The sequence below is a fragment of the Falco rusticolus genome, chromosome 19 (assembly GCF_015220075.1).
Source record: "Falco rusticolus isolate bFalRus1 chromosome 19, bFalRus1.pri, whole genome shotgun sequence".
Classification (NCBI taxonomy): Eukaryota; Metazoa; Chordata; class Aves; order Falconiformes; family Falconidae; genus Falco; species Falco rusticolus.
This window is the reverse complement of record NC_051205.1, coordinates 3,268,980-3,283,118: the sequence shown is the minus strand read 5'-3', so window position 1 is coordinate 3,283,118 and position 14,139 is coordinate 3,268,980. Positions and strand designations below refer to the sequence as shown.

Below are 14,139 nucleotides of genomic sequence, written 5' to 3'. Positions count from 1 at the left end.
GCAGCGCGGCCCGAGCCGCGCCACCGCGCCTGCGCCCGCCCCGCCCGCCGGAGCCCGCCCGTGACGCCCTCGGCGGCAGCCCCGCACGGCGGGCGCTCCCCGGCCCGCCCCGCCCGCGGCACCGGCGTGGGCCGCTTCCCCGTGGCGAGGCACAAGGGCGGGCCGCCCGCTGGGAGAGCGGCGGCAGGCACCGCGCCCCGTCCGGTCCTCCCGGCCAGTGCGGTGCCGGTCCCCGCCCGCCCCGCCTGAGGGATCGGCGGCCGCGGGCCGCGCCGTCCCCGTGGCAACGGCCGGAAGGGGCGTTCGGAGGCGGGCTCGAGGCCGGAAATGACGCCGCGGCTGGCGCGGAGGCGGTGGAGCCGGGCCGGAGCCATGTCAGCGGGTGGCGGAGGGCAGCGCGACGCTGGGGCCGCGGGCGGGTGAGGCTGGGCCGCGGGCGCCCCCGGGGAAGGGCCTTGGGGCGGCGGCTGCGGGGCGTGGCGGGGCCTGGAGCCCCCGCGGGGCGGTGGGCTGCGGCCGGCGCTGAGGCCTCTCTCTCTTCCAGGCGCCGCAGTAAGTGGGACCAGCCCGGCCCGGCCCCCGCCTTCCTTCTCCCTGGTACGGCGCCGCTGCCCGGGCGCCCCTTTCCCGGCGGCGGCGATGGCGGCTCGGCTGTGACGGGCTCCGAGAGCTCCGCAGCCCCCTCTGGAGCGCTGGATGCGGCCGCCGCCGTGGCCGCGAAGATCAACGCGATGTTAATGGCCAAAGGGAAACTGAAGCCGGCGCCCAACACGGCGGACAAGGTGGGGGCAGGAGGGGCGGCTGGAGCCGTGCCGCGCCGGTGGGTCTGCCGGGCCCCGAGGGGATGGTGAGGGTGCGTGTCACGCCAGTTTTCGGGAGACCCGCGACCTCTTTTTGTCGGAATAGCTCCCGAGGAGACAGGAAATGGGGGAGGTTTGCTTTATAAAGTAGGATATAACAAAAAACAATCGGAAAACCTTTTTTTAAAATTTCTTTTCAGAGTAGCAGAAAACAGTGGTGTAGCACTGACGTCGGTCCTGCTGCTCTTCTGTAAAGCTTAACCAAAGCAATCGGTGGGAAGATGCTAAAGTTTTTTTCTGAAGTGTTTTCTAAGTCATACAGCCAGTTTAAAACCTGCTGTCTAAACCAGCCAGTTTAAAATACGAGACCAAGTTATTTTCATGCTTAAACAAGTTACCAGCAGGAGCCAGATTTCCAAGTTCTAAACAACTTGGGCAGCTCTGGTCAGCCCTGGCCTGAGCCTTGGTCAGCCCTGAGGTGGTCATGCAGTTGGACTGTGATTGTCCTTGGTCCCTTCCAGTGGAAGCTTTCTGTTCTAAAGCAACTATAACTTAAAGCCTGTTTTCCAGTTTCTGTAACAGGAACAGTCTTGCGTTTCTGTATGTTATTAGCCTGTGCTAGAGCCAAGTTTAGAAAGCTGTTTTAGGTTTCCTTCCAAACTTGTTCAAATATAAAGTTAACAAGAAGAGTATGTTTTCATGGCACATTGTGTTTTCTTCTTCACATGCATAGCATTGATTGGACTGCTCATTATGTTCAAAGGGTTTGCCTTTTGAGGCAGCATCAGAATGAGTATTCATTTGGATTTATTCACAGATAATATGAGAAAGAGTGGCAAATGTGCCCAGCCACATGTTTACCATCATTGGTTGTCTGCAGTTTCTGTATCCAAAATGATTGTTACAGCCTTTTCAGTTCATGATGTTTAAGTAGCAAGTTTTTCTTTGATTATTGCTATCAGCTCTGCTGGGTGGTTTTACATTGTTTGCTGCATCATGGTGTCTGTTCCTCAGTACTTGACATCTGTCTGAGGATGTGAAGTTTTTAGTGTTGAAGAGCCCATGGCTTGGTTTCAGGAAGCCTCCTTAGTCACACCAGATGGACGTGAAGTCTGTTCACTGACTGGCAGTTTGAGACACCTAAAAGTTTGAAGATACCCATAAGATGGAAGAATGAGATATCATAGTTTTTTTCATAAGCTCTGGCATCCTGTGACAAATTGTATTGCTGTGGGAACTTCTTAACCAATTAATTAATTTGCAAATGGGATTGTTTTTCTATTGCACATGTTGCTTTTGTTAGGAAATGTTCAGTGATAACATTTCCAGAGTAATTAACTCTGATGGCATTTCAGATTGTGAGCAAATAGAAATTAAAGAACCTGCAGGTTATTGAATGTAATCTCCCCCCCCCTCCCCCCCTTTAACCCTTTAACGTGTGGAGGTAATGGAGAAATAGAATGCATGTACAGTGCATTAGACCTATGTCCCTCTATAGCTGCCTTCTGGCTCTCATGCAAGTGCCATGCTTCATGTGACATGAGTGGATGGATGGATACCTTTTGTATGTTACTGGAAGGTTCTCTTTTTATAGAGTCTTGTCTTATGTTTATTTCCCCAAAAGCATTTTGAAATTTTTAGAAGAATGTATTATCGAGTTCTCTGTATGTGGAAAAAGCTATAAGGTTTTCGTTGTAAGTCCAGCTCTTTCGCCATATCTTCTGAATCTGTTTGTGACTTTTTCTTTCTTAGCACTTAGATACTGACTCAAAATATTTTGCCCTTGCTTTAAAAATGAAGGGGGGGGGAGGGAGGGGAGTAGTGTAATTGTAGTGTGGATGAGTTTAGATCTTGAACAGGATTTCTGAATTCCATGTCTGTGTAAGGGGAGTAGAGAGAAGTATGAATCAAATGTTTTATTAGTCTCTCAGATTTCTGTCAGAGATGGCAATTCAAGTGTAGGATGCCTTGGTTTCCATTTGAGCAACTTCACTGGTTCCCTTTAGAGAACAGAAACAGTAATTATATTAAAATGTGCTGAAGGTAAAACTAGTGTTTTTATTTGGGCTCAGGGTTGTGAAGAGGTAGATTATTAAACAGTAGATACAATGTTCTTTCTGCTAATATTTGTAAAGCTTTTGGGTTCAACAGCTTTAAGGGGAGAGTGGAAAGGATATTCCCCTCTAGAGTACTGGGGTCAGTTTGTTTGTTACATCACTTGTTGCTGCTTTCCAACCACTGGTCTTTTGCAATGGTTGTCTTTGAAGCTGCAGGCGCTGGGAAAAGGTCCGGCTACAAGTAAAAGCAAAGATGACCTTGTGGTAGCAGAGGTAGAAATCAATGATGTCCCCCTTACGTGCAGAAACCTGCTAACGAGAGGACAGACTCAGGATGAGGTATGTTCAGGATCTATGTCCGATTGACAGCACATTTGTACCTGTTTGTAAGGTGAAAAGAGCTTGCAATAAACTATATTTGGTGATTGTTTCCCCTCTTTACAAAGCTCGTGGTGTTCTCTAGGACACTTTGTTTAGCAGTTTATTGGATTGTTCGATAAAATGTCATGTGATGAGGTGAGGTAGTATCCTTTAGCAGGCACCATTCGTTCTCTTTCCACTTTGTTAATGGCTTCTGGTCTTTTCATGCAAAAAATGTAGCTTAAACAACTTGAGGGGGGGGGGGGTTCTGTGTGCTTTGTTTATTACTGGTGAACTTGTCACTGGGTTTTTTAAATTGTTTATAGATAAGTCGACTGAGTGGAGCAGCTGTCTCTACTCGAGGGAGATTCATGACTGCAGAAGAGAAAGCAAAAGTGGGACCTGGGTTTGTATTTCTTTTTTTTGGGGGGTTTCTACTTTCTTTTTTTCCTCATTGGGTGGGTAAGTCGTGGGGCTTTTTTGTTTTTCTTGAGCTGTGTCACCTTTGGGCACCCGAGCAAACTGACTATTGAGTGTTTCAAATGTGTTTACCATTATGATAGTACTGCCTGCATAGCTGCTTTCCTACCTGCTTAATATTGTAAGGGTGAAATAAAAACCAACCAAACAACAGAAGTTGACAGATCAGACTGCTGAATTTCTTCCAACTGAATGCTACACAGGAACTCTTGTGTGTTTTGTTGAGAGCGGGCAACTTTCCAATGAGAAAGAGAGCTAATGTTTCATAGACTTGGTGCTTCTAGTTAGTTAACCTTTCATGTGAATAAGCAAATTAAAGGTTTCTTTAATGTAACTTTAATAAATCATCATGTAAATAACTTCTGAATCTTTTTAGTTTTCAGTGCAAAGCTTTGCTTAATGAGCACTATGATATTCAAGGAATATATGTACACTTCCTTATTTGAAGAGTATTTCAAATCTGTATGGAAGACTTTGTGTGTCTAGATGACTGTAATATAATTAGATTGAATCCATTATTGTATATTCTCTGTAGGTTTAATGAAATGTTTGACATTTCCTTTCCAGAGATCGTCCTTTGTACCTTCACGTCCAGGGTCAGACACGGGAGTTGGTTGACAGTAAGTGTACAAAACATTCTTCTTTTTCCTCTCCTTATTTGTGATGAAGGGGTTTGACTAGAGGGCTTTGTTATGACTGGTATGGATTTGTGCTATAAACATCTCGGTGTTGATAAGAGACCCCATTTAAATGCTGATCTTAAGGTCTCTGCTCCAAACTACCAAAGGTGCTGTGTACTGCACTGGTCAAGAAACTGAAACTTTAGATAGAGTACGAGGAAAGTAGGGGGGGTGAGCAGGGTTCCTAGGCAGCTGCAGCTCTTGTGTATGAGTTTATTTACTGATCGCATGCTGAGATCCCATTACAATAGGTGTGTGACAGGGAGACCTTCCCTTTAATGTACAAGTATGGATGTTTCTCGTGAAATACCTACATTTCCATTAGAAGCACAAAGAGCTACTGTCTTGCTTATGCCTGCTGGCGAAAAAAAACCCCTATAAACTGGGTGTTCAGTTGTTCTGTGTATCAGTTCCATGAGCTTACCCCAGTTGTCTCTCAAAACTGGAAGCTGCCCACTTGTATCTACCTTGATTTCCACAGCCTGTAAACCATTTTTTGCATGTTAGTTTGCTCCTTCATGCAGATGTAAATTCTATACAGGGTTAATGCAAATGCTGGAAAGTTTACTAAAATGTGTGGGCTGACACTGCCCATCTGCATATATTAGCATAAGGTTTATCAGGGTGAGAGTGGAGAAAGAACCCTGATGCTTGCTGCCATCCTTTGTGATCCAGTCCCAAAATGCTAATGTTGCGCTGTGCTGTCAGGTGCAATCTTTTTGCCTGTAGATCTGCTGTCACAGAACATGGGAAAGTAGCCTAGTCATTTCATGATTTGGTTAATCTGCGTAGTTGACAAGGGCTGAAGCATAAATGAATTTTATGTTCTGTCGACTAGGAGCTGTTAACCGAATTAAAGAGATAATTACTAATGGAGTAGTGAAAGCAGCCACAGGTTCTAGCCCAACGTTCAATGGAGCTACAGTTACTGTCTATCACCAGCCAGCCCCTATTACTCAGTTGTCTCCAGCAGTTGGCCAAAAACCTCCGTTCCAGTCAGGGGTGAGTAATTCACTTATGTGAATTTCATCAAATATCACCGATTACAAGATTTACCTATTATGAAGTCTGCATGTAGTATGCCATTTATTTAAAAAACCAAACAAACCACAAAACAAAAAAACACTCCAAAAAATAAAAAAAACCCCAAACCCTTGCATGTTGGGAAAACTGGAGGACTAATGAGACCGAGTCTGAAGAGTGAGACTTGGATGACAGTAGCCTCCTAAAAGAAAAGGGATGGAGAGAGCAGTCCTACTTACAGCAGAGCAAAGGGCTGACTGTGCCATCTGACAACTTAACTGTTCTGATGTGTCATAGAAGTAAGATTTCTGGCTTCCAGTGAAATGATCCTAATTCTTGGAGTGAAATAATAAGCTTTTACTGTTACGTTTACAGATGCATTATGTTCAGGACAAGTTATTTGTTGGTCTGGAACATGCTGTACCTACATTTAATGTGAAGGAGAAGGTGGAGGGGCCTGGTTGCTCTTACTTGCAGCACATTCAGATTGAAACGGGTGCCAAAGTCTTTCTTCGTGGGAAAGGCTCAGGTTGCATAGAACCGGCATCGGGCAGAGAAGCTTTTGAACCCATGTACATCTACATCAGGTATGAATTGGGTTTTTTGAAATAATATCCCAGTGACCAGTCATGAATGTAGCTTAATGTTTAATCAATGTGGGGAATTCTTAATTGCAAATATCTTTCCTGATTTTTATTGTAGTAGAGATCTCTAAAGTGATAAAGATATCAGCCATATGGTGATGTGATACGAAGTGCTATTTGTTTATAAGGTATTGCTTTTATTGGGAACACAGTAAAGTTGTGTTCTTGGGCTTGGCTTGTGATGTTGAGCTTTAAGGGAAGAATACAAAATGCATTGACCGATCAAGTCGGTGTTCTGTGCTTTTTCCTTGTATTTAGACTAACCTGAATTTTCATGTAGAAAATAAATACTCACCACTTTTGTTCACAATTGTGCTAAATAGCTGTAGAGCTGCTAGAGTCCTGTTAAGGTGACTGATCGCTCATTAAAGGGATAAGATCTGACAGCAGGTTGCTGATGAAATTTGGCAGAAACATTTGTTTATGAGGTATTTTTTTGTATATGTTTTCAGTCACCCAAAGCCAGAAGGTTTGGCAGCTGCTAAAAAGCTGTGTGAGAATCTATTGCAAACTGTGAGTAGCTCTTACAAATACGAGGTTTCAGAGTCTCTCATAGCTTTAGCGTGTGCCTGGCTAATGATTTTTTTTTTATGCTTTCGGCAAAACTATCCATGTGTTCTGACTTGCTAATAGGTCTTCCCTTTTAAGTACTACTGTCTTTTTTGTACAGTGAATAAACATCTCTCAGGGTGGAGCTTTAGTAGTGGAATTTCAGGGAAAAAAATTGCAAATGCTTCCTGAGCAGACCTGGGGTGGGGGGGCAGGGAATTGTCTGACTGTATGCAAACATAAAGGAATCCTGCTTTTTTCTGGTTGCTGTAGCTTCCCTTCCTTTAGCTTTAAATGTTGTCCAGAGCCATGCTGTCTGCTTTATCTTTCCTAAAGTGATTGTTGTACCAAAAAAACTTCAGAAAATGTCTCAGGTGTACACATAGAAAATTAGTTTCTCAGCTTTTCTGATATCATGCAAATTGAGTAAAATCCTGTGGGACAGTCTTTATGTTATTGTTGGTAATTGAGTATGGGCTACAAAGCCTCTTTTGAAAAATATATGTAAGCTTTTAGATTCTTTGGCTTTGAGTATTTTGTCTCTACTGAAGTAATTAGTTTGCCGCTGTTTCCTGTGATTATCCTGTATCTTAATGATTCTGTCACAGAGACCAGCAGGATTAGTGGGATGTTCAGTGGGGTTTTGGTCGGTGGGTTTTTGTTTTCAGTTTTTGTGTTTGGATTATTGCTGGGTTTGTGCATAGTATGTTCCGTAATCAAAGTCTCCTTAGTTTTATGAGGAAACACTGTAAGATGTCTTTTGCCTGCAAAAGATTAATACAATAAATAGATGTTTACTGTCTAATCTTTGACGATTCTTTGTAGGTTCATGCTGAATACTCCCGATTTGTGAATCAGATAACCACTGCAGTACCCTTAGCAGGTAAACCTCAGCAATAATGAAGTCTTTGGCATTGCATTCTGCAGAGCTGTACTTAAAATTAGTTTTGTGGAATTTATTTACCTGTGGAAGCCTTTTAATTTAAGTCCTTCAGTTGAAAAAGAGTCCAGTTTCTTTTACATTTGGTAATTAAAATAGATATTTTTGTGACTAACTGTATTGAAGATGACCCTTTTTTCCCCCCTTTCTGTCACCAGGCTTCACACAGCCTGCTGCTATAAACAGCGTACCTTCACAGCCATCGTATTACCCTTCCAATGGGTACCAGTCTGGTTATCCTGTTGTTCCCCCTCCTCAACAACCAGTTCAGCCACCATATGGTGTACCAGGCATAGTACCACCCGCAGTACCATTGGCACCTGGAGTTATAACAACACTACCTACAGGAGTTCCACCTGTGCCAACACAGTATCCGATATCTCAAGTACAGCCTCCAGCCAGCACTGGCCAGGTACTGCCACAGATTATTTGTCCTATAGTTGTCAACTTATTAAGCTGTTTCTTTGCTAGCAATAAAATACTTAAAGTAGTTCCAGAGGAGGACGACTTCTTTAAGGCATGGGGTTTGGGTTTTTTTGTGGTTATTGCTTTGCTGATGTTTCTGTCTAAGCAACTGAATTGTTGGGAAGGCTGCTTCGTACTGCGTTTTTCATATTATAGCCACCTGTTAACATAAAGATTAAACAAGTATTTTTACTTATAGAATGCTTCCACCTCAAACTAATCACTGTCTGTAACTCAGATGCATTGAACCTACATAGCTGCATCACAGCCTGTGACGACTCTTCACAAAAGGATATTTGTAGGGAGTGGTCACTTGTTGAAGTGTATTTCCTTTTAGCTTCTCTTAGGTCCTGCAAAGAGAAACTAGTTGTGTGTTCTACTCCTATGTATGAAACTGTACACTGAATTAATATTTTATATGCATATTATAAAATTTTTTTTTGTGTTTTTTTTTTTAACTGCATGCCAGAGTCCACTGAGCGGTCCTTTTCTTCCTGCTGCCCCAGTAAAAACAACCATGCCAACTGGTGCACAGCCACAAGTCCAACCCCATCCCCAAGGTCAAAAGAGACGCTTCACTGAGGAACTACCGGATGAGAGAGAGTCAGGACTGCTGGGATATCAGGTGGAATAAAATCAGCAATTTTACTTCATTCACCAAAATGGAACTTGGCTGGACAGATACTGTTGTTAGCACAGTTTATTTGGCAGCAGTCATGCAAGACCTTTGACAGACGGCAGCAGTTGTTACAAAACATCGGGGCCACGCTTTGGTTTCTTTGAGTGGATGCACTGTTCTTAAACTGTGACTTGGCTCATTGGCAGCTTACTTTCCTTACCCTCAGTCTTTTGTGGAGACTAGCGGTGCGTTCAGGTCAAAGAGATGGCAATAGCGTGTTACTAGTTAGTGTAAAGGGAGATTATTTTGGGTTTTGATTGTTGGTTTTTTTGTAGGATGTTAGGGTGGGCTTCTTTGAGGGGTGGGAGGGAAATATGGCAATAACTTCCAGATTTTCCCATTTACCTTCCTTGCAGGTTGCACTTGAGAGGATTTCAAGAAACCTAGTTTTAAGAGATTGACTTTTTTTTTTAGATAGCAAATAATAGACAGTTGACTTTGAAGAACTCAAAATTATTTTTATTAGACTTGTGTGTGAGAAAAGGGAGTTTCTGCAGATGCTTCTCTGATGACATACCCCAACTCACAGGCAGACACCCTTAATAAAAGCTTTGCCTAGAGACAAGGGGGAACTGCCTGTATGCTAGACCTAATATTAGTATCTCGAGCAGAGTTTATGTGGCATGAGGTCCATATACTATTCAGAATGAGCTGATTGAAGAAGTAATAAGTTGATCTGTGAACTAAGCAGCTATCTTTACTGTCCTGAACTACTGAAAAGGTGGAGTAGGTGGTGAGGTGCCTTCCATATTGGTGCTCAGGCATGTTTCTTACTACATTACCCTCAGTATTTTTAGGAGAAAGCATTTTAACGATGCCGATTAGTGGTTTCTTCTGCTAGTTGGCAGTATGCTCTGAAAAGTTGGGTTTCCTATCATTATCATTAAGGAGCTATAGCTTATGTTGTAGTTGTAGATTTGCTAATGCCGTGTGTTTTTCTGCTCATAGCATGGACCCATTCATATGACTAATTTAGGTACAGGCTTCTCCAGTCAGAGTGAAATCGATGGAGCCGGATCGAAGCCAGCAAGTTCCTCAGGAAAGGAGAGAGAGAGGGACAGGTGAGGGACAAAAGAATTATGTTCAGGTCTTTTGTGGTTCTGATAGAAAGCTGATTTCAGAGGGAATCGGTACTTCTGTGACTTGTGGGTTGGGAGAGGTGTTTGGTTTTGGAGGGGGGGAACGGGGTGGTGGGTGTCTTTTTAAGGTGAAGGGGTGCAAGGGTAACCTTTTCTTGCTACCTAATGAAAATAGCTTAATTTCCACTCCTCCCTAAGTCTGTATGCTCTTAATTTGAGTCTGGTATTTTGTCCACCTTCTTGGGATAACAAAATATCCTTGTGAAATAGGTTATTACTTACACTTTAAATGATTCCAATCTTAAAACAAATCTGAAGAAGTTGTAAACATGAAATTTTGCGGCCTGAAGTTTCAGAGAAAGATTTACTTGATAGTTCCTTTTTGTTTTCTGGTCATTATGAAATACATCAAAGGCATTGGTAAAGTTTTTTATGTTCTTCATGTTGTGTGTAGTTCTAAATTCAGCATAGCTATTTGAAGTCATCAGGCATCACTGCTGCTCTTTATGCACTCCAGTACATTAAGCCACAAAACTGCTGGGCTTGCACTTTATTACGTAGCACTATAGCATGGTTTAGGTCGCAAGGGACCTTTAAAGATCATCTAGTCCACCCTGTCTGCCATGGGGAGGGACACCTTCCACTAGAGGATGTTGCTCAAAGACTTGTCCAACTTGACCTTCAATACTTACAGGGATGGGGCATCCACAACTTGTTTGGGAAGCCAGTGGAAAATAATTTCTTCCTTATATCTAAACTAAATCTGCCCTCTTTTAATTTAAAACCATTACCCCTTGTCCTGTCACTACAGGCCTTGGTAAAAAGTCTCTCCACCTTTCTTATAAGCCCCCTTTAGGTACTGAAAGGCTGTAATAAGATGTCCCCAGAGCCTTCTCTTCTTTGGGCCAAGCAACCCCAACTCTCTCAGCCTCTTCTCATTGGAGAGGTGTTCAGCTTTCTGATTGTTTTTGTGACCCTCCTCTGGACCTGCTCTTAACAGGTCCATGTCTTGTGCTGAGAACCCCCGAGCTGGATGCAATGCCTCAGGTGGGGTCTTGAGAGCAGAGCAGAGAGAGAAGCTTGCCTGCCTCAGCCTGCTGGCCATGCTGCTTTTTGTGCAGCCCAGAACATGGTTGGCTTTCTGGGCTGCATGCACGTGTTGCTGGCTCGTGTCCAGTTTTGTATCTACCAGTCCTTTGCCGCCGGGCTGCTCTCAGTCCCTTCATCCCCCAGCTGGTGTTGATGCCGGGGGTTGCTGTGACCCAGGTGTAGGACCTTGCACTTGGCGCTGTTGAATTTAGTGAGGTTTGCGTGGGCCCACTCCCGAGGCCTGTCGGGGTCCCTCTGGGTGGCATCCCTTCCCTCTGAGGTGTGGACTGCACCATTCAGCTTGGTGTCGTCCGCAGCCTAGCTGTGGGCACATGCGATCCTGCTGTCGATGTCATTGATGAAGATATTAAATAGTATTGGTCCCAGTATGGGCCTTTGAGGGATACCACTTGTTACTGGTTTCCACTTGGACATTGAGCTGTTGAGTGTAACTCTTTGGATGCAGCTATCCAGCCAATTCCTTACCCATCTAGTAGTCCATCCATCAAATCAGTCTCTCCTATTTAGAGATGAGGAGTTGGGGGGACGTGTTGAAGGCCCTACAGAAGTCCAGGTAGGTGATAGTAGTGCTCTTCCCTTGTCCACTGATGCAGTCACTCCATCATAGAAGGCCACTAGATTAGTCCAGCAATTAAACTCCGCAGGCCAAGGACTGAGTTGTGGATTTGTGTGCTGTTACCTTTGAGTCTTTGCTGCTTTCAAAAAAGAAAAGTAAGGTCTTGCGTTGTTTTAAATAGGCAGTTGATGCCTCCGCCAGCTTTTCCTGTCACTGGGATGAAATCGGAATCTGAAGAAAGAAATGGTGCGGGGTCTTTACCAGGCAACCATGGTGAGTGCAATGAATAAAATACACGTGTAAGCCAAGTTTCCTTTCCCAAATGAGTTTGCAATGGTCTTAACAATTGTTTAAATTGGTGATTTTTTTTTTTTGGCTGTTCCCTATACCACATGTTGAAGTGAAAAGCAGACCATATTGCACTTCCCTAAAATCACCTCCGTTTGCTGTGATTGTGCACACATGCTTCTCTTAAAACTTTAATAAATACCTGTATGAATGAGAGTGTAATTAAGGACTAAAGATGGATGGTTTTGACCCGTCAGTCAGCTGAGGCACAGAATCTCATAGGATTGTTTTGTAACACGGATATCATGTGGCTTTACATTGTGAACAGCTATCTCTAGAGGCACTAAGGAGTGTCGGTGGGAGTTGTGGTTCAGGTGTGTATTTACAGACATGAGTTGTATCTGCAGACAACAGAAGTGCTGTCAGATTTCATCCTTCCATAGGGCTGTCATACATCAAGTGTTTGCGATTTGGTAAAACGTGTAATCGTTTTAACTCTCCTGGTAGTTCAGTGCCTTTCAGGTCTGCAGGTACATCACGTTAGCCTGTTTAACCTTAGTTTCTCTGCAGTATTGGTCCCAGAGGTTGCTCTTCTGTTAGCTTTCTTTTGAACAAAATTTCTACTTTTCTTTACATATTTATCTCTTTAACGGTGAAATTGTCATCGCTTAGACCCATTTGCTAACTTTACTTTTTTTGTGTGTTTCTTTCTTCTTTCTCTGTTCTCTTACATGGTTCTGATGGATCACATGTGCTGTTGCTGGTGCTGTTTCGTGTGGCCTTCGACCTTGGATGACCATTGGCCTTGTGACCTCAAAATGGTGTCCAACTAACAATTTACAATTAACGTCTTTTTTTATTAACTCATTTTGGGGCATTTTATCTCTTTATTTTTATTTTTCCTTCTTGGGGGCCGGGGGGATTGTTTTGTTTTCCCCTCCTAGATCATCAAGCTAAGAAGATGAAAACTGCAGAAAAGGGCTTTGGATTAGTGGCATATGCTGGAGACTCATCAGATGAAGAAGAGGAGCATGGCGGCCATAAAAACGCAAGTACTTTTTCACAGGGATGGAGTTTGGGGTACCAGTACCCTTCCTCACAACAGCGAGCTAAACAACAGATGCCATTTTGGATGGCACCGTAAAAGCTGCAGAAGAGTTTTCATTCATCTTCCCCCATCTTCACCCCCCCGCCCCCTGTCTAGCAATAATGCATGTATATTACAGAATGAATTTTGAAAATATGCATTGTTTTTACATTTGCAGAAGCTAAAGGTTCAGTATTCCCCCTTGAAAGGGCTCCGTTATTTTTTAAATCCTTATTTCTGCGGTGAATTTGGCAATTAAAAAAATATTTGAAATAGTATTCTGACAGGGCTAGTCCCTTATACAGTGGGGGAAGTACTGTAAAGAGGAACAAGGGAAGCCTGTCGGTCTGCATTTCCCATTTTTCCAGGATAACTTACAAATGGAAAGTGTCAGCCATGCTGACTTCATTCTATACCTGGTGTTCGTATTTTGAGTGTTCCTGCTGTCAGCCCGTGTTTGCAGTCCCGTTGAGCTAGCGGTGGCCCCGGCTTCAATGTTTGGACTTTCAACAAAGGAAAGGAATATACAGTAGCTCTGAAAAACTTGAAGATTGCATTTCCTAAAACCTCTTAATTTGTTTTTACCTTAAGCATCCTGTAACTCAGCACTTTTTTTTTTTTTTTTTTTTCCTTTAAGATGTGGTTTTACTAATCCCACAACTTCTCGTTCTAGCCAGATGTCAGGGCGGGGGGATGCTCAGGTTTTTGGATGGGTTCATCTTGCCGCTAATCCCCAGGTGGACTTGGCACTGTAGCACTGGTACTTAATCTTCTCCAGTCACCCCTGGATTCATTCCCATTCAGCAATTTGGCCGGAACTCCTCCACCTGAGGTTCGCCCTCTTCTCATAACTCATTCACTTACTTGATTCTACCCCTTCTGTTTCACGGTGGTTTAACAACGAAAAAGCAACCGGGTCCGTGCGGCGCCAGCGCCGGAGTGCAAGTGTGGCTCTTGCCTCGAAGCGCAGAAGTGGAACCTGGGAATAAGTCGTTGTATTGTTTACGGACACAAACTGCAACACGGGCTTTCTTGGTGGGGTGGCTGTTGCAGAAAGAACTCTTTTTGTAGGGAGAAGTGGTGCATGGGACTGCTGTGAGGTGCTGGTCAGCTTTTGAGACGGGAGAAATAAGTTTTTAAAACTGGGGAGGTGTGTGTTGCTGCACACTGAAAGACCTCGCTGGCTCACTTGTACAAATATTGTCTTTCCTATGTGTTGTAAATAATTAGAACCATACTTTCATTATAAATAAATGTATAAATATTCTGCTGCTTGCTGGTTCTTTGTGGGTGAGGTTGGACCGCGGCGCAGTCAGAGGGTGGGTTTTGGGGAGCAGATGCG

General features: G+C 43.9%; 1 protein-coding gene and 1 non-coding gene across 4 annotated transcripts; both read left to right on the top strand.

The window, feature by feature from the left end:
• The first annotated feature begins 71 nt into the window (after positions 1–71).
• Positions 72–14,064, top strand: KHDC4 (KH domain containing 4, pre-mRNA splicing factor). Of its 3 annotated transcripts, none has more exons than XM_037370938.1 (14): positions 72–419; positions 545–782; positions 3,074–3,196; positions 3,544–3,623; positions 4,265–4,317; positions 5,216–5,379; positions 5,776–5,987; positions 6,497–6,557; positions 7,419–7,476; positions 7,692–7,945; positions 8,468–8,623; positions 9,626–9,738; positions 11,604–11,695; positions 12,655–14,064. In XM_037370938.1, the coding sequence occupies exons 1-14, from the start codon at positions 328–330 to the stop codon at positions 12,852–12,854; spliced, it is 1,896 nt and encodes a 631-aa protein (XP_037226835.1). In that variant the 5' UTR covers positions 72–327; the 3' UTR covers positions 12,855–14,064. The 3 variants fall into 3 exon arrangements, with proteins under 3 accessions (XP_037226835.1, XP_037226834.1, XP_037226836.1); XM_037370937.1 differs by having other exon boundaries at positions 73–419; positions 3,068–3,196; XM_037370939.1 differs by lacking the exon at positions 12,655–14,064 and having other exon boundaries at positions 73–419; positions 3,068–3,196; positions 9,654–9,738; positions 11,604–11,716.
• Positions 5,547–5,675, top strand: LOC119140251. Its single transcript, XR_005101572.1, has one exon.
• Positions 14,065–14,139: the final 75 nt, after the last annotated feature.